This window comes from Bombina bombina, chromosome 3 (assembly GCF_027579735.1).
Source record: "Bombina bombina isolate aBomBom1 chromosome 3, aBomBom1.pri, whole genome shotgun sequence".
NCBI classification, from domain to species: domain Eukaryota; kingdom Metazoa; phylum Chordata; class Amphibia; order Anura; family Bombinatoridae; genus Bombina; species Bombina bombina.
The window spans coordinates 446,909,996-446,931,412 of record NC_069501.1 but is presented as its reverse complement, the minus strand read 5'-3'; the positions used below and the strand labels follow the sequence as shown (position 1 = coordinate 446,931,412).

At 40.1% G+C, this 21,417-nt stretch overlaps 1 protein-coding gene across 1 annotated transcript in view; it reads left to right on the top strand.

Annotated features, from left to right (window-relative positions):
* LOC128651692 (C4b-binding protein alpha chain) overlaps positions 1-21,417 on the top strand; it is a 239,370-nt gene that overhangs the window by 80,480 nt on the left and 137,473 nt on the right. The window contains exons 5-6 of the mRNA XM_053704679.1: positions 15,350-15,429; positions 15,609-15,788. Coding sequence (XP_053560654.1) covers positions 15,350-15,429; positions 15,609-15,788 — 260 coding nt within the window. The remainder of the gene's footprint in view (positions 1-15,349; positions 15,430-15,608; positions 15,789-21,417) is intronic.

Here is a 21,417-nt window from a genome sequence, read left to right as displayed (position 1 = left end):
AATAGTTACATTGTAGCTAGCTTAGGAATTATTTTTATTTTACAGGCAAGTTTGTATTTATTTTAACTAGGTAGAATAGTTACTAAATAGTTATTAACTATTTAATAACTACCCTGCTAAAATAAATACAAATTTACCTGTAAAATGAAACCTAACCTATGTTACAATAACACCTAACACTACACTACAATTAAATCAATTCCCTACATTAAATACAATTAAATACATTAAATTAAATTAGCTAAATCACAAAAAAACACTAAATTACAGAAAATAAAAAACAAATGACAGATCTTTAAACTAATTACACCTAATCTAAAAGCCCACCCAAAATAAAAAAAAAACCTAGCTTAAACTAAACTACCAATAGCCCTTAAAAGGGCCTTTTGCGGGGCATTGCCCCAAAGAAATCAGATCTTTTACCTTTTAAAAAAATTACAAACGGGGCGGAGCTAGAGATCAGTGAGAGCAGACGTGCCTGTGCTAAGCTCCGTAAAATTATTAACTTAAAAAAGTATATAAGCACGCTAAAATAACCACAAACTGCCTAAAAGAACTGGGACAATAGCCTGGGATTGCAGCTGGGGCCAAAGAAACATAATTTTTGTGACCGGACAATTATATGGCTGGATAGTGGTGACGATTGACAGAGGCCTGCATGCTCAACCGCGACTGGGAGTCCTTCCTTCATCCTATCCGTGCCCTACCATCCCTGTGAGCTGTGGGGGACTCCGGAGGACGAAAAAAAAACAGAGGGAGCCGTCCGGGAACTACCGCAAACAGTGAAGTACAGTAACACCTACAGACGCCATTACCGGAACAACAAACAGCGAGAGAGGCTAGCGCTGCAACGATAACCCCCCAGGTGTGAGGACAATCCTAACAGACACCGGAGCCTTTGACCAACAAGTGGGGACACAGACATACCTCAGAGGGATTCGTTGTCCTGTGATTCTCCCGGAAAGGAGCCGCCATCTTGCCTTAATTGTAAGTGCGTCAGAGTAAAGCACTACATAGACACTCTGCAGCGTTAGCCACATAACCCATTAACAGAGCCCCCAGACCTTGCTGCTACACAGGGGCTATAAAGAAAAGACTGTCCCAGGATCTAAGAGGGTGTTGAGCCATATTCAAAATTCAAAATTAAGCCACAGAAACACAACAGGAGGTAGAACAAAGGGCTGGTCTGTTGTGACAACAGGGGGACTTTGTATACAAAACAGGCAGCAGATTGGCATTTCATTAGGGAACCATAATCAAAGGGAGACTGCCCACTCACCTTAGCACCCACAGAGTGGTATATAATAAAAATTGCTGCAAATCACCACTGGGTGCAGGGCTGGAAGATAGTTGTAATACACTATCAGGCAGAGATAAGGAAGCTTGAACAGACATTTTACTAGGTCCCTCCTTAGCACAGTAGTGATTTAGTTTCCAGAAGGAACAGAAAAATAGTCAACAATACAGCTTAACATAACCCAAACACCACAGAAGAGACCACTCTTAATACCCTCTCCCCTTCCTTTTCCTGCCAGCCTTTAGGGGCGACAGGTCATATCCCTTACACCTTTTCCCGTGATCGTCCTGTGAGGACAACTGCCCTGGGGAGAAGGGTATATTTAGAGAATTGGGTCTCAAAGCTACTGAAAGAGACTTATTGGGAGTCATACAGTTTCCAAAACCTACTAATATGATATTTTGTACCCACAAATAAAGGCATCTCCAAAACACCACTTAACCCACACCCCTGAACTGTGAGTGTTGGCATGTAGTCTGCATGGCATAGCCACATGGGGAAGCTCGTCTAGCAAGCTAATAAGCAGAATAAACTGAACTCCTCCAGCCTATGGAATAATACTACCCTCCCGCATTCCACAATATGAGACTACAATAGGGGAGATAAGAGATACTGTGATGCCACAATAACCACTGACTACTGTCCCTCCACATATAACCAGTAGCAAAAGACCGACTGACCACGATACTTACTAAGCTTTCTCATAGGTGGGAACTAATCAACTACTACAAAGAGACAGTACATACCCCTCGACAATAAAATGGCCTCTAGGAGAGTAGTGAAGGGGGATAGGTCAGCTACTAAACCTTCTACAGTGTCCTCCTTCTTTAAGTCTTCGCAATCTAACAAAACTAACAAGGATATGGAGGCGGAGGGGGATTCGGATCATGACTCCACACCACAAATAGAAGATAACACCCCATTAACTAAAGCTGACTTGCGGACCCTGGTTTCAAAGAAAGACATTGCCGACAACTTTGAGAAACTATGGGAGAAAATTGATTCCATTCATTCATCAGTTACCAGCATCCTGTCTGAGATTAAATCTGATTTGACAGATATGGGGAATAGGATAGATATACCAGAAAGATGCCATGGTGGAGAATGTGGATGAAATGTCGCAGGTGGTCTCAACACAACAATAACAACTACTGGAATTCCAGGACAAGCTAGATGACCTGGAGAATAGAAGCAGGAGGAACAATCTCAGGCTGAAAAGAGTTCCAGAGGAGATAACCACTGCGGAGCTCCCAGCATACCTTGCACAACTTTTCACCCAGATCACAAGCTCGCCTTCCGATTACACCTTCCATGTTGAGAGGGCTCATAGGGCACTAAAAGACAAACCAAAGGCGGGCCTCCCACCAAGGGATATAGTTATTAAAATTACTTTCTATCCAGACAAAGAGAAGATCCTCCAGGCTGCTAGAAAACAACCCACTTTCAAATTTCAAGGCAACGTGATCCAATTCTACCAGGACCTGAGCCTCCGGACCCTGCAAAGGCGAAGTGCCCTGCGACCCCTTACCTCTTTGTTGAGGAAACAGCAGATACAATACAGATGGGGTTTCCCTTTCGCACTAATTATAACAAAAGATACTAAAGTCATAACTATCAAGGAACCAGAAGATATTCCTGAAGTGTGTGAGATGTTGGGTTTGGAAACCCCTCCGCTACCTGAGAGAGAACCAACTTTGGCACATAGGCCGACATCTACACGTACAGAAGGCCAATCAAAGTGGCACAAATCAAGACACAAGAAGTTGAAGACAAAAGAACCCAGAGATAAAGAACTCTAACTAATGATTTCTTCTTACCCCCCCTGGAACTCAGGGGAAGGAGACTTTTCCAACTGGGCTCTAATGCCGGGACAATTAAGTAGAAGAAGACGCCAGGAGGAGCGATCCAGGCTATGTATAACTCACAACTGACATTGTTGAGACATAGGCAAACTAGTATATAGATATTTACTCTAAATTCCATAGGTGTTGTTTATGTTTACGTTATTGTTATATGACTAATGGGGTTTTTTTTTTTTTAATGCTTTTCTATTAAGATAATGTTGATATATCTAGACGGGCTTTCCCAGCCCTCCCCTTTATAAAGGGACAAATAAGGAAAATGCAACATTTAATATGTCATTTTTTTCGAATGTATTATCCCAATGTTAAGGATAAAGTTTTGGTTATTTTCCCCACTAGGGGGATATGTTTACCCTCTCCAAATGTTTTTTTCTTTTCAGGGACACTTCCGCGGCGCACTCCCGTAAAACCCAAGCTCCGAAGATTAGCAACACGAGTAAGACTTATCATTTTAAGGTAAATACTGACATATGTTACACACCCAGAGCAGAGGCGAGAGTAAGAGAACATAATAATGCCTTCTAATATACACGTAGTATCGCATAATGTCAGAGGACTCAACACTGATACCAAACAGAGAGTAGCCATGTCCCAATATACACTTCTAAACGCCAATGTCCTGTTCCTGCTGGAGACACATCTCCTTAAAGCTAGCATCCCAAAATACTGGGCAAAGCATTTTAGTACACACTATCATGCCACTACGGATACAAAAAAAAGAGGGGTCTCAATTCTATTACATTCCTCCATTAACTTTACCCATGAAAACACCTTAGCGGTTTCGGGAGGCCGATACCTAATAGTCAGAGGGCGGATACTGGATACTGAGGTTACCTTATGTAACATTTATGCCCCCAATGAAAATCAACATGATTTCTTCAGACACATTTCCCATCTTTTAACTCAATGGTCCCAAACCAAAATTATTCTAGCAGGAGACTTTAATATAACTATGGCTCCACACACAGCGGTTAATAATGCTTCCTTATCCAGTAAACAACACAGACATAATCGGTTAGTCAAATCGATACAAGACTCTTTGGTGCCACACGCTATGATTGACACCTGGCACACGCTGTATGGGGTGACGAATGACACTACTATTTATTCTGCAGCACATAACACATACACACGGTTGGACTATATTTATGTTAGCCAGACTCTCCATCCATTGCTGCAGAGCTCCACTATACACACGTGTGTGTGGTCAGACCACTCTATTTTGTCATTAAAGTTGAGTGGAATGCAAGATACTAAACAAAATAGGACATGGACCTTTGATCCAACTCTTATGAATAACCCACAGAGGCACGATAAAATTTTGCAGTCATTGGTGGAGTTCTGGGGGATAAATGTGGATACTACTACCAATCCTATAAACACTTGGGCAGCACATAAAGTAGTAATACGGGAACAGCTTATACAAGAGAAGGCCAGACTAAATCGGCAACACAGAGATCTATTAGGACAGTTACATGAAGAGATAGAAAAACTAGAGAGACAACACAAGTTAACAGGGAAGGGGCGATTCTACAGACTCTTCAGACTAAGAAAGCCATGCTAGCAAAAATACTAAATTCTCAAGCCGCAAGAGCAATCCAAAAAATGAAAACACACTATTTAATTTACGCCAACAAACCAGATAAATATATGGTATACAAAATTAGGGAGAGATGTAAAGCTTCATCTATCCCTCTCATAGAAACAGAACAGGGGACACTGACGTCTGACCCACAAACCATAGTAGAGCCACATTTGCCACTTTTTATAGCAAATTATACGATGGACGAAAGGTCATACATAGTACAGAGACAGACAAATGCACTGAAGAGTTCCTAGCAAATTGCCCATTAAAAATACTTACTAAAGACCAAACTGATAGCCTTAATGCCCCAGTTACCAACCAGGAGGTATTGAGAGCAGTGAGGGACCTTAAACCTGGTAAAGCAGCAGGCCCTGACGGCTTCTCGGGAGAATATTATAAATTGTTTCGTGGCACCTTAATCCCACATTTGACCAAATTTTGCAATTATATACTGGAAGGGAACCCTATCCCGAGAGAGTTGCGGTTAGCAAAAATAGTGGTGATCCCCAAACCCGAAAGAGATCATAAAAGATGTAAAAACTACCGACCAATTTCATTAATAAACCAAGATTTGAACATTTTTACTAAGGTATTGGCAAACCGACTTAAGGAAATTCTCCCTGCTTTGATACATCCAGATCAGGTGGGATTTATTAAAGACAGGGAAGCCCCAGATAATATACGTAGAATCACTAACCTTATTCATCATTTAGAGAGACAGGGGACGCCTTCTCTGTTATTGTCGCTTGATGCGGAGAAGGCGTTTGATAGAATTGACTGGAGATACATGACCCTAGTTCTGAAGAAGATGGGCTTTGACGGTTCCTTTATGACAGCTATACGTGCAATCTACTCACTACCCCAGGCTCAGGTGACTGCGGGAGGCTATAGGTCGGCCACCTTCCCCATACTCAATGGCACAAGGCAGGGGTGCCCCCTGTCGCTTCTATTATTTGCGCTCTGTATTGAGCCACTGGCAGCTAGAATAAGAACACACCCAGATATAGAGGGAGTTAAAGTAGGACATTCAGAATACAAACTGGCCCTGTTCGCAGATGATATTCTATTAACAATTACAAAACCTCTCATATCCTTACCTAATTTATATGCGGTGTTAGCAGCTTTCTCGAACATCTCAGGCTACAAAATCAATTCGGATAAATGTGAAGTTCTTCCCATTGCAATTCCCTTTCATACTCAAAAACTATTGGAGCTAAACTTTGACTTTAAGTGGGTCAAACATACACTTAAATACCTGGGGATTAACCTTCCACAACAGATACAACTCCTATACAAACACAATTATTCACCTCTATTCCGAAAAATTAGACAAGACATCACAAAGTGGTGTAAATACAACTTCTCTTGGTTGGGCAGACTGGCAGCAGTCAAAATGACTATTTTGCCCCGATTACTTTACTTATTCAGAGCATTGCCAATAAAGATTGTCAAAGCAGATTTAGAAAGGCTACAGACAGATCTCTCAGCTTTTATCAGAGGGACAAAATCGGCTAGGATCTTTAAATCCTTAGTACACCGACATAGATATTTGGGGGGGTTGGGGGTCCTAATTTGCTGGATTATTATAAGGCAGCTAGAATAGCACAGGATGCGATGATACTAAAGAGAGAGGAAGAAACCATCTGGATTACCTTAGATGCAGAACTAGAAGGGAGGGTGTACCCGGACTCCATTTTGTGGAACTCACAACAGACTGGAGTTGATTATCGTCACTCAGAAACACACACAAGAGATCTTACAATTGATTTATGGTCAAAAATAAGGAAGAGAGAAGATATTATTCCACAACACTCCCTGTTGATGCCAATTAGGTACCTTTTTCGGGGGGGGGGGGGACACGTAAACACATACAGAAATGGGAAAATAAGGGCCTCTATAGAGTGGCAGACATCTTAGGGAATAGAGCAATATTGTCATTTTATCATTTACAAGAGAGGATCGCACCTCTCAAGCTACACTGGTTTATTTACTTGCAGCTGCAGTCTTCTCTTCGGGAATTCCTTAAAAATGCACCAGGTAGGGTGGCTACAGCGTTAGAAATTTCCAGCATCAGTCCACATAGGACCAAACACTCGATATCCAGGTTATATGTGGCAATTCAATCCCCCCCAAATGCGCCTAAAACTCACAGAATGTAAGCTTGGGAACGGGACCCAGGCATAGTAAAAGATAGACAGGAATGGGAAACAATATTCCAACTGGGAGATAAGGGCTTATTAAGCGTTGATTTGAAAGAAAACACACTGAAAACAGCCTTCCGATGGTACTTAACCCCAATTAGGACTTCTCATATGAGCCCTCAGGGAAGCAACTTGTGCTACAGAGGTTGCGGACAGAGAGGCACATACAAACACATGTGGTGGGATTGTGAGGTTGTCCGAGAGGTGTGGAGGAGACTCTCTTCATTTATAGGTCAGTTGGTGGATGAGGAGCTTACCCTTACCATACAGCAGGCTTTACTACACGAACCCATAGAAATTTACCATAGACACCTGAACACCTTCATTAGAATTCTATGTACAGTCACCAGAATATGTATAGCGAGATACTGGAAAGTAGGGGCTCCAGCTTGGACAGAGATATACAATAAAATACAACTCACATATGCTATGTATGAAGCAGCAGGGGGGATTCTAAACAGTAGAGAGACAATGCAAAAGGTATGGTTCTACTGGATAAGTAGACAGGAACAATCATCTAGGGTCTTAACTTAGTATGAGCTGATGTCGGGTTGGCGGGGATGCGTCGTGGAACGAGTGACTCTACTCCTCAGGTAAAGTGCTATTTACAAAAAGAGTCACTGTTTTGTGTGAGTGGGGAGGGGTTTACTTTTTTTTTTTTTTTTTTTTTTTGGTTTGTTGGTTTGTAGTTTCGTTAACAAAGCTGGAGGACTGACAAAACTCTGTTCTTCTTAGTTTTTAATTTGTTTTGTTTAACCTGTTTGCAACTTATCTCACAATTGCGTTGTTCTTTGGTGTGAGAAATTAGATACAAATTAAGCAGAACATACACTAGGTTGTATCAACTTCACGCTGACAACAATGGACATTCAAGAAGGTATGCAAGCAGAAGTATTATCTACTAATATAATTTAAAGACCTGTACTTTAGTTGTAATGAGAATGTAATGATAAATTCACTTTGTATGCACATGGTTAAAAAAAAAATTTCAATAAAAAAATTACAAACAACCCCCCCAACAGTAAAACCCACCACCCACACAACCAAACCCCCAAATAAAAACCTAACAAAAAAACCTAAGCTCCCCATTGCCCTGAAAAGGGCATTTGGATGGGCATTGCCCTTAAAAGGGCATTTAGCTCTATTGCTGCCCAAAACCCTAGCCTAAAAAATAAACCCACCCAACACACCCTTAAAAAATCTTAACACTAATCCCTGAAGATTCACTTACCGGCAGAAGTCTTCATCCAAGCGGCAAGATGTCCTCAACGAAGCTGGCAGAAATGGTCCTCCAGATGGGCAGAAGTCTTCATCCAGATGACATCTTCTATCTTCATCCTTCCGACGTGGAGCGGCTCCATCTTCAAGACATCTTCAAACGACGGCTTCTTTGGAATGAATATCTCTTTAAGTGACATCATCCAAGATGGCGTCCCTTAGATTCCGATTGGCTGATAGAATTCTATCAGCCAATCGGAATTAAGGTAGAAAAAATCCTATTGGCTGATGCAATCAAACAATAGGATTGAACTTCAATCCTATTGGCTGATCCAATCAGCCAATAGGATTGAGCTTGCATTCTATTGGCTGATTGGAACAGCCAATAGAATGCGAGCTCAATCCTATTGGCTGATTGCATCAGCCAATAGGATTTTTTCTACTTTAATTCCAATTGGCTGATAGAATTCTATCAGCCAATCGGAATCTAAGGGACGCCATCTTGGATGACGTCACTTAAAGAGATATTCATTCCCGAAGAAGACGTCGTTTGAAGAGGATGCTCCGCGCCGGATGTCTTGAAGATGGAGCCGCTCCACGTCGGAAGGATGAAGATAGAAGATGCCATCTGGATGAAGACTTCTGCCCGTCTGGAGGACCACTTCTGCCCGTCTGGAGGACCACTTCTGCCGGCTTTGTTGAGGACATCTTGCCGCTTGAATGATGACTTCTCCCGGTAAGTGAATCTTCGGGGGTTAGTGTTAGGATTTTTTAAGGGTGTATTGGGTGGGTTTATTTTTTAGGTTAGGGCTTTGGGCAGCAATAGAGATAAATGCCCTTTTAAGGGCAATGCCCATCCAAATGCCCTTTTCAGGGCAATGGGGAGCTTAGGTTTTTTTAGTTAGGCTTTTATTTGGGGGGTTGGTTGTGTGGGTGGTGGGTTTTACTGTTGGGGGGGTTGTTTGTATTTTTTTTAAAAGGTAAAAGAGCTGATTTCTTTGGGGCAATGCCCCGCAAAAGACCCTTTTAAGGGCTATTGGTAGTTTAGTTTAGGCTAGGGATTTTTTTATTTTGGGTGGGCTTTTTTATTTTGATAGGGCTCTTAGATTAGGTGTAATTAGTTTAAAGATCTGTAATTTGTTTTTTATTTTCTGTAATTTAGTGTTTTTTTTGTTATTTAGCTAATTTAATTTAATTTATTTAATTGTATTTAATGTAGGGAATTGATTTAATTATAGTGTAGTGTTAGGTGTTATTGTAACATAGGTTAGGTTTTATTTTACAGGTACATTTGTATTTATTTTAGCTAGGTAGTTATTAAATAGTTAATAACTATTTAGTAACTATTCTACCTAGTTAAAATAAATACAAACTTGCCTGTAAAATAAAAATAAACCCTAAGCTAGCTACAATGTAACTATTAGTTATATTGTAGCTAGCTTAGGGTTTATTTTATAGGTAAGTATTTAGTTTTAAATAGGAATAATTTAGTTAATGATAGTAATTTTATTTAGATTTATTTAAATTATATTTAAAGGGACAGTCTACATCAGAATTTTTATTGTTTTAAAAGATAGATAATCCCTTTATTACCCATTCCCCAGTTTTGCATAACCAACACAGTTATATTAATATACTTTTAACCTCTGTGATTATCTTGTATCTAAGCCTCTGCAAACTGCCCCTTTATTTCAGTTCTTTTAACAACTTTCCAATTTACTCTTAGACTTAGGTTTAGGGGTTAAAACATTTAATATAGTGGTGGCGACGTTGGGGACGGCAGATTAGGGGTTAATAAGTGTAGGTAGGTTGCGGCGACATTGGGGGTGGGAGATTAGGGCTTAATAAATAAAATATAGGTGTCAGCGATGTTGGGGGCAGCAGATTAGGGGTTAATAAGTATAATGTAGGTGTCAGCGATGTCCGGAGCGGCAGATTAGGGGTTAATAAATATAATGTAGGTGTCGGCGATGTCGGGGGCGGCAGATTAGGGGTTAATAAATGTAAGATTAGGGTGTTTAGACTCAGGGGTTCATGTTAGGATGTTAGGTGTAAACATAACTTTAGTTACCCCATAGGAATCAATGGGGCTGCGTTACTGAGTTTTACGCTGCTTTTTTGCAGGTGTTAGACTTTTTCTCAGCCGTCTCTCCCCATTGATGTCTATGGGGAAATCGTGCACGAGCACATACCACCAGCTCACCGCTGACTTAAGCAGCGCTGGTATTGGAGTGAGATATGGAGCACAATTTTGCTCTACGCTCACTTCTTGCCTTTTAAAGCCGGGTTTGTAAATACCCGTAATACCAGCGCTGCAGGTAAGTGAGCGGTGAGCACCACACAGCTCATAACGCAAAACTCATAATCTAGCCGTAAATAATTAAAAAGGGATTTCTATATCTTGACCTATATCATAGAGTGTTAGCCTATATCCTAGCTAACACTCTCTGGGGGGTAGTTATCAACGCGTCTACTTTACCTGCCTTCGCCGGTTCAATACGCCCGCCTAAGCTCGCCTACCATCTCCGCCGTGGACCTGCAAAATTTCGCCAAAGTTATCAAAAAAGCTGTCAAAAAGCCGTGCACCAAGTACGGGGCGATGAGCAGCGGACTGTGAGAGTTATCACTCATCCGATCTCGCTGCTCTTCGGCTTTTTGACAGCTTTCTTGCTAGCCTGTCACTAAGCACCCACACTAAACTACACTGTTCTATCCCCTATACCGGCGCCCCCGGGGCCCCCCGCAACTCAATAAAGTTATTAACCCCTAAACCGCCGCTCCTAGACCCCGCCACAACTCTTATAAATGTATTAACCCCTAAACCGCCGCTCCCGGACACCGCCGCCACCTACATTATACCTAGTAACCCCTATCCTGCCCCCCCTATACCGTCGCCACCTATAATAAAGTTATTAACCCCTATCCTGCTGATCCCGGACCTCGCCGCAACTAAATAAATAGTTTAACCCCTAAACCGCCGCTCCCGGACCCCGCCACAACCTAAATTAAACTTATGAACCCCTAATCTGCCCCCCCTACACCGTCGCCACCTATAATAAAATTATTAACCCCTAAACCTAAGTCTAACACTAAGCCTAACACCCCCCTAACTTAAATATTAATTAAATAAATCTAAATAATATTTATCTTATTAACTAAGTTAATCCTATTTAAAACTAAATAATTACCTTTAAAATAAACCCTAATATAGCTACAATATAAATAATAATTATATTGTAGCTATTTTAGGATTCATTTTTATTTTACAGGCAACTTTCAATTTATTTTAACTAGGTACAATAGCTATTAAATAGTTATTAACTATTTAATAACTACCTAGCTAAAATAAAGAGAAATTTACCTGTAAAATAAAAACTAACCTAAGTTACAATTACACCTAACACTACACTATACTTTATTAAATTATTCCTATTTAAAACTAAATACTTACCTGTAAAATAAACCCTAAGATAGCTGCAATGTAATTAATAATTACATTGTAGCTACTTTAGGATTTATATTTATGTTACAGGTAACTTTGTATTTATTTTAGCTAGTTAGAATAGTTATTAAATAGTTATTAACTATTTAATAACTACCTAGCTAAAAGAAATACAAAATTACCTGTAAAATAAATCCTAACCTAAGTTACAATTAAACCTAACACTACACTATCATTAAATTAATTAAATAAATTACCTACAAATAACTACAATTAAATACTATTACATAAACTAACTAAAGTACAAAAAATAAAAAAGCTAAGTTACAAAAAATAAAAAAAATAAGTTACAAACATTTAAAAAATATTACAACAATTTTAAGCTAATTACACCTAATCTAAGCCCCCTAATAAAATAACAAAGCCCCCCAAAATAAAAAAATGCACTACCCTATTCTAAATTAAAAAAGTTCAAAGCTCTTTTACCTTACCAGCCCTTAAAAGGGCCTTTTGCGGGGCATGCCCCAAAGAAAACTGCGCTTTTGCCTGTAAAAGAAAAATACAACCCCCCCCAACATTAAAACCCACCACCCATATACCCCTAATCTAACCCAAACCCCCCTTAAATAAATGAAGTCATCATCCAGGCGGCGCTGAAGAAGTCTTCCATCCGGGCGATGTCATCTTCCAAGCGGCGCTGAAGAAGTCTTCTATCCGGGCGATGTCATCTTCCAAGCGGGGTCTTCAATCTTCTTTCTTCAGGATCCATCTTCATCCCGCCGACGCGGAACATCCTTCTTCCCCGACGGACTAACGATGAATGAAGGCTCCTTTAAGGGACGTCATCCAAGATGGCGTCCCTTCAATTCCGATTGGCCAATCGGAATTAAGGTAGGAAAAATCTGATTGGCTGATTGAATCAGCCAATCAGATTGAGCTCGCATTCTATTGGCTGATCGGAACAGCCAATAGAATGCAAGCTCAATCTGATTGGCTGATTGGATCAGCCAATCAGATTGAACTTCAATCTGATTGGCTGATTCAATCAGCCAATCAGATTTTTCCTACCTTAATTCCGATTGGCTGATAGAATCCTATCAGCCAATCGGAAATTGAAGGGACGCCATCTTGGATGACGTCCCTTAAAGGAGCCTTCATTCGTCGTTAGTCCGTCGGGGAAGAAGGATATTCCACGTCGGCGGGATGAAGATGGATCCTGAAGAAAGAAGATTGAAGACCCCGCTTGGAAGATGACATCGCCCGGATGGAAGACTTCTTCAGCGCCGCTTGGAAGATGACATCGCCCGGATGGAAGACTTCTTCAGCGCCGCCTGGATGATGACTTCATCGGATGGAAGACTTCTTCAGCGCCCCTTGGAGGATCACTTCTGCCGCTCCGGATCTCCTCTTCGGTTCCATCGGTGGGTCGGCTGGCTGAAGACGACTAAAGGTAGGATGATCTTCAGGGGGGTAGTGTTAGGTTTATTTAAGGGGGGTTTGGGTTAGATTAGGGGTATGTGGGTGGTGGGTTTTAATGTTGGGGGGGTTGTATTTTTCTTTTACAGGCAAAAGAGCAGTTTTCTTTGGGGCTTGCCCCGCAAAAGGCCCTTTTAAGGGCTGGTAAGGTAAAAGAGCTTTGAACTTTTTTAATTTGGAATAGGGTAGGGCATTTTTTTATTTTGGGGGGCTTTATTATTTTATTAGGGGGCTTAGATTAGGTGTAATTAGCTTAAAATTGTTGTAATATTTTTTAAATGTTTGTAACTTATTTTTTTATTTTTTGTAACTTAGCTTTTTTTATTTTTTGTACTTTAGTTAGTTTATGTAATTGTATTTAATTGTAGTTATTTGTAGGTAATTAATTTAATTAATTTAATGATAGTGTAGTGTTAGGTTTAATTGTAACTTAGGTTAGGATTTATTTTACAGGTAATTTTGTATTTCTTTTAGCTAGGTAGTTATTAAATAGTTAATAACTATTTAATAAATATTCTAACTAGCTAAAATAAATACAAAGTTACCTGTAAAATAAATATAAATCCTAAAATAGCTACAATGTAATTATTAATTACATTGTAGCTATCTTAGGGTTTATTTTACAGGTAAGTATTTAGTTTTAAATAGGAATAATTTATTAAAGTATAGTGTAGTGTTAGGTGTAATTGTAACTTAGGTTAGGATTTATTTTACAGGTAAATTTTTCTTTATTTTAGCTAGGTAGCTATTAAATAGTTAATAACTATTTAATAGCTATTGTACCTAGTTAAAATAAATTGAAATTTGCCTGTAAAATAAAAATAAATCCTAAAATAGCTACAATATAATTATTATTTATATTGTAGCTGTATTAGGGTTTATTTTAAAGGTAAGTATTTAGTTTTAAATAGGATTAATTTAGTTAATAAGAGAAATATTATTTAGATTTATTTAATTAATATTTAAGTTAGGGGGGTGTTAGGGTTAGGATTAGACTTAGGTTTAGGGGTTAATAATTTTATTACAGTGGCGGCGGTGTAGGGGGGGGCAGGATAGGGGTTAATAAGTTTAATATAGGTTGCGGCGGGGTCCGGGAGCAGCGGTTTAGGGGTTAAACTATTTATTTAGTTGCGGCGAGGTCCGGGATCGGCAGGATAGGGGTTAATAACTTTATTATAGGTGGCGACGGTATAGGGGGGGCAGGATAGGGGTTAATAGGTATCATGTAGGTGGCGGCGGGGTCTGGGAGCGGCGGTTTAGGGGTTAATACATATATTATAGTTGCGGCGGGGTCAGGGAGCGGCGGTTTAGGGGTTAACATGTTTATTATAGTGGCGGTGGGCTCTGGGAGCGGTGGTTTAGGGGGTAATAACTTTATTTAGTTGCGGCGGTGTAGGGGGGACAGATTAGGGGTGTTTAGACTCGGGGTACATGTTAGGGTGTTAGGTGTAGACATCTCCCATAGGAATCAATGGGATGTCTGGCAGCAGCGAAAATGAACTTTCGCTATGGTCAGACTCCCATTGATTCCTATGGGATCCGCCGCCTCCAGGAAAAGTGCTGAGCGTACCTGCTAGTTTTTTGATAACTAGCAAAAGTAGTCAGATTGTGCCGCACTTGTGTGCTGAACATCTGTAGTGATGTAAGCATCGATCTGTGTCGGACTGAGTCCGGCGGATCGAAGCTTACGTCACAAAATTCTACTTTTCCCGGTGTCTAGGGCTTGATAACTAAGGCGAATCAGCCTCGCCACAAATACGCTGCGGAATTCCAGCGTATTTGAGGTTGACGGCTTGATAACTACCCCCCTTTGACTTGGCCTATAGTCTAGAAAACAAGCACACTCTCTCAGGTAAAATGGCAGTGCTATTTTTCTGTGCATTTCAAGGGAATCTCACCTGTAAAGTTTTAGCTCTAGAATATAGCCCCAGATATACCATTTTCTGTTTTATAATATAATTTCTATTTTTTGGGGAAGTAGGGGTTATTTATTCATTTAACATTAATAAAACCTACATACAAAGTGCCCTTGTATCTAATCTATGCCCCAGTGGTCATATTAAGCTCTCCAGCACAGGGGGTGAAATGGCTTAGTAACAATGGAGTAATTAATATGTACTGCTATCTCTTTAAATATTGTATTGTATCTAATGTATACTATTTATGTTTTAATATACCAGGTGGTGTTTACAAATAAATAATAAGATAATAATTAGTCACCAGCCTGCTTCTTAGTAATAAAGTAATGTTATTTGTTATGTTCTGTAGGTACAGAATGCTATCAAGCAGAACTTATAGAGATTGTACAGCTGATGGAACTTGGAGTAATGCGGATCCAGTATGTGAAGGTAACGTATAAAAGCGCATTGTAGCCAGTGTGCAAAGTGCTATGATACTGCACCTGGAGCTTCATAAATGAGGCCCTAAAGGCAGACCTGGATCTCTTTACCGGGGTGTTTGATAAGAAGACAATTTATTACATTCTATAATTTTAATCATGTTATTTTGTTTTTGTCTTCTTCTCTAGTTGTAATTTGTTCTCCACCTGACTCTATTCCTGATGGAGCCTATAACCCAGTAAAGGATGAATATTTCTATCTGGATAGTGTCGTATACAGTTGCAGTAAAAATCTGGCCCTTGTTGGCGCAAGCACTATATCTTGCGGAAGTGAAGGAACCTGGAGTCCAGATATACCTATCTGTAAAGGTTAGAAATATTCCATTTAAAAATTTTAATTGTCCCATTCTAAATTGCAAATATTTTATTATTAAAGGGACATTCCACAGCAGAGCTTTTGGTAAAAGCTGTCTGTTTTTGTAATAGCTTTTAGTGCAGAGCATGTGTTTCTAGGTTGTGCCAAAATTTGCAGCTTGATGCTGCCTAGTACTCTGCACTGTGTCACAGTCAGCAGAAAATTAATTTTAAAGGGACAGTCTAGTCAGAATTAAATGTTAATGATTCAGATAGACAAGATGGAATCTCCCACAGCATATGATGGAGATCAATAAACAGTGTGAGTACCCATAGAAACATAAGCTATACAAGCAATGCCCGGGTCTTATTAGCCTACTCACCCCTAGATGAACCGATTTCTCAGCACATCATATCAACATATCGAAAGAGTTGTTGCTTCTCCTATTATGTAGCTCCAGTGTGCCGTAAGAGGGAACAGGGTAACCAAGGATCCGTATGCCTTACGGGACTGAGAACTTACTCAGCACAGAATTCCACTTCTGCCCTTTTGATTCAAGCCTCTGTCTGAAATCCAGCGTGCGACACTGGGCGGTAGGGAGATGACGTCACAATGAATGTGTCAGCGGAGGGAGGGGGGGTGGCGGCTTTCTTCGCCTGGTTCAGGTACTCACAGCAAGAGTGTAAAAGCAAAGACCAGTGGCTGGTAATAATCACAGAAGAATAAGTAGATGAAGTGGTCTTGCTTAAAATAAAAAGTTCCTTTATTAGCATCAAAGTTAAAAAAACCTTTACAGGTTCAGTGTGCAAAAAAGGGTGTGAACACTAAACGGTTGACATGTTTTGGCAATAAACCGTAATCGTAACCTAAAGTGCTTAACCTCACAGGTGAATATAAAAGATAGAATGCATTCTAATTGGTTTAAAACAAATTGATAGAAACACCCTAAAGCATTGACTTTTTGGAAATATAGTCTATACTTTATCATATTAAAGAAGTACTCTACATCAGTACATTTAGGTGCATATATATGCCCAGCATGATTCATATTTGTGTATATTACTCAGTATTCTCTATTCCTTTCATCCTTCATATCATAGGATATCTATTAGGAGGCCATTAATGACATTATTTGTATTATGTACCTTCTATTTATATGTTTCCTGCAATTTTATGATATGATGTGTTATACAGTATTGGTAGTTTTTTGTGCTCCTGTAATGTACTTTATGTATGTTTTTAATAGCCTTTCCATTTTGTTTATGCAGCACCACCTGGGTAAATCTCTGCAATTGCTCAATGCTTGAGGGTGTTTCTATCAATTAATTTTAAACCAATTAGAATGCATTCTATCTTTTATATTCACCTGTGAGGTTAAGCACTTTAGGTTACGATTACGGCTCATTGCTGAAAACATGTCAACCGTTTAGTGTTCACACCCTTTTTTGCACACTGAACCTGTAAAGGTTTTTTAACTTTGATGCTAATAAAGGAACTTTATATTTTAAGCAAGACCGCTTCATTTACTTATTCTTCAATGATTCAGATGCAGGGCATGCAATTTAAATAACTTTCTTATTAACTTTTATCATCATATTTGCTTTTTCTCTTGGTATTCTTTTTTGAAAGATAAACCTAGGTAGGCTCATATGATAATTTATAAGCCCTTAAAGGCCGCCTCTTATGCATTTTGACAGTTTTTCACAGATAGACAGTGCTAGTGCAGGAGTGCCATATTAGATAACATTGTGTTCACTCCTGTGGATTTATTTATGAATCAGCACTGATTGGCTAAAACACATCTAGGTTCACTGTCACTGTATTCTAAAGGGCTCCCCACTGGTCTAGCTACCCACACTGGACAAAGCATGCATTGTAGAAGCAGGCAGAATGCATGCTGGATAATATCTATCTATCTATTTATTTATCTATCTTTTTATCTCTCTCTCTATCTATTCAGTAGAATTAAATTCTACTGTAATTAGTGGTACTTTAATATTAAATACATTAATTTTATGCTCTAAATCATGAATGCAAAATTTTGACTTCCATGTCCTTTTAAGTCTGCTTCGAGGATCATGACTGTTTAACATTTAGGTTCCAGAATGTAGCAGTAAACTACAAAACTATATTTGACCACATGGATTTGATTGCGATCTTATTGGCTATATGATCATTTGTGAATTCTCATTCCGCTACAGCAATAGTTTCATTATTGGTTATGCATAATAAAGTTTTGTTAAGCAATTGTGTGAAGCAGCCACTTGATATTAGCTTTGCATAAATTCAACAATTTAAAGGGAAAAATAATAGCGTAATATTAATGCTCTATTACATAGAACTGTAAGATACTGTGGTGAGGTACATCCTTTGCTAATTAATGGCCGTTATGCAGCATCAGTTGGAGGGTTCCCAATCGTTGGTATAGTTTGCAGTGGAGAAGTGGCTGAGGACAAAGCAAAAATGTAGTGGAACATGCATGGTCAGCAACTGGCAGGCAATGGGGCAAAAAGGGGTTATCAAAGAGAGTAGTCAAGACAGGCAGGAAGTCAATACACAGTCTGGCCAGGTGTCTGTAGACACCAACTTTGTTAGGGCCAGATGCTTATGCATACGTAATACTCAGGGCAACATGTGCAGTTCTGTTATTGCACTGCCAGCGGCCATCTTAGTTATAGTCGCTGGATGGACAGTATTTATAATAGACAGAGACAGGCACCCCTCTATGGAGGGTACCTGTAGGCACATGCCTATTCTGCCTTATAATAAATCCAGCCCTTAGTCTGGCAATGACTAGACTGTGACAGAGCCCCCTCTTCCTGTATCCCTCTGGAGGCCTAGCGTGGCTTATAAGGGAAAGCTGTGTAAAAGTCACAGATGAAGGCAGAAGCGCGAAGATTCCTTGTAGGCACCCATGGACATTAGATTATAGGATAGCCCTTACAGTGTACCATGTATTTTAGACTGTGTCCTTGTCTAAGATTTTGGACACCTCATATTCATGATTTCCATCCACTAGATGAGGCGGAGGCTTCTGAAGGCTTCTAGAGTGTCTTTTAAAGACAATCTTTTTCAGCAGTGCTATATGGAAAACTGGATGGATGTATACAGATGAAGGCAGCTTCAAACAATGTGTTACAGGGCCCATTCTGGAAATAATATACAAGGATCAATGAATCAGGGCCAAAGGAGGGACATGTCACCAGTCCAAGGAGGGACATACCTGCATCTACAATTGGCAAAATGTTTATACCTGCCTGCTGTTTTATCCAAGAGAGTGCAGATTTTCCTCCAATGTCTTTGAAGGCCTCGGATATATGTCTGCTGCAGGAACTCCAGTAAAAAGATTGCACAAAGGAAACATGTGTGTGTCCAGGGCTGCATGAAATGGCGTAATGTGAGTAGCACTATGTCAATGAGAATGTATAGCTATCTCCGCCAACATAAGCAGATCTGACCAGTTGGAGTCCCATTCATTTATATAGTTGTGAAGCTACAGTATGCTTCCAGAGTCTGATTCATGCAAACTGTTTGTCCATCTGTTTGTGGATGTTGAGCAGTTGAGAGTGCTACTGTGACCCCTAACTTCTTAAATAATACTTTCCAAAAGCAAGACACAAATTGGGAGCCACAGTCTGATACTATGCTGACAAGAATGCCATGGAGTCTGACAATTTAGATGGAAAGCTTGGAAAATGGCAAAATGGCACATTGTAGAAAAGTGGCCCACAATTCCCCAAATCACTGACATGCAAGTAGACTTTAATAAATATGTAATAGTTGTATCAGGCCATGGCTGTCAAAGGTTGTAACAAATCAGCAGGTAAAGTACAAGGTACTTTATTAGCAGCACATGATGGGTACCACTGGATGCCCAGAGAGGATCCGATCATGAGCCCAGAGGAGAAGAGATTTTCTTAGCCTAGTGGATGTCATATAGCCTACTAGAAGGAACCATCAGTCCTTGTGGTAGTTGAAATTGTGATTCCTGAAGATTGTGCTGTGGAGAGGTAGAGAATTGGGCCATAATCTTATGTTGTGGCATAATGAACTGTTCAGCAAGTTGTTCTGGAACTTATGGTAGAAATCGACAATATAGAGCTTTAGCCTTCTTGTGTCCCGGGACATAGGATAAAATAAAGTTGAAATGAGAGAAAAATAAGGCCCACCTAGCCTGACGTGAGTTTAAGCATTTAACTGTTTAAAGATAAAGCAGGCTCTCATGATCTGTGAGAATAATAAAAAGCATAGTAGTACCCTCCAAAAGATGTTGCCATTCGGTTAAAGCCAGTTTTATGACCAACAGTTTTCTGTTACTGATGTTGTAGTTCATCCTTATGACTGACCACAAAGTGGTTACTCAGATGGGTCTTTAATTCTGATTATAAGGGATGTGGTGTTTCTTTGCAAATCCCAAAAAGTCTTTTCACAGCGTGCGCATTTTTTGCTCCCATAGACTAACATAGAACTGGCATCGGCAGTCAGTATCACAAAGGCAGCGCATGAACTTACGCGTGCAGAATGGATATATTTTACTCCATTTTCAGTTTGCAACACATAGGCAGGCACAGCTACCCTTGTGTACAGTAAAAAAGCAGTGTAAGTCCCTGAAAGGCTTAACACTTAATGCATGCGCACTCACATACATTTCAGCTGCACATAGCTGCACATATCAAACAGTTAAAACACCTGACAGACAATACACACCCTGATTACACACCATGTTTACCTTGTAGTCGGTTTGCATGTCTGTTTATTAATTTCTTTCAGTTTCGATTTTTACATGTGAATTCAACATAAAATAAACTACTCTTTATTTTTAACTTACATGTGTAATATACTGGCGTAAATTACTGGTGGCACCAGAATTGTGTACTTGTGCATATTTCTGAACCTCGTCAGTTTGGCCTACTTACGCCAGTATATCATATGGCAGCATGTGTTATGTGATTCACCCAATGTGCCAGGTGAACTTACGGGCGATGTGGGTTTCAGCAGTTGCACTGAAAATTATGCAACATATGTGACTGCACCCCTAGTGTTCACCTTCTCAGTTTCTCTGCCTCAGTAGGACAAAGGCAGTTAATATCCATAGGCTCTGCTGCAGGTTTGGACTGTACTGCCGGTTAAAGTGAATGTAAATTTTGATGCTAAAGTGCCCGGTTCAGGCTCGCCAGAAACAGCAGTTATGAAGCAGTGGTCACAAAGACCGCTGCTCCATAACCTGTCCGCCTGCTCAGAGCAGGCGGACAGACATCGCCGGAAATCAACCCGATTGAGTATGATCGGGTTGATTGACACCCCCTGCTGGCGGCCTGTTGGCTGCAAGTCTGAAGAGGGAGGCGTTGCACCAGCAGATCTTGTGAGCTGCTGGTGCAATGCTGAATATGGCAAGCGTATTGCTCGCCGTATTCAGCGAGGTCTGTCGGACCTGATCCACACTGTCGGATCAGGTCCGACAGACCTTGATAACTAGAGGCCATTGAGTTAAAAAAGATAAGGAAACAGGTTAGAAAAACAGAGCCAAAACTAAGGTCAACATGTGGTTCAGTGGTAACACACAGCAATACAAGCCAACAGTTCTGTGTTCAATAACCACATAGGCTGTGACAAGAACATTGCATTTGTGTACTATTATTTGTC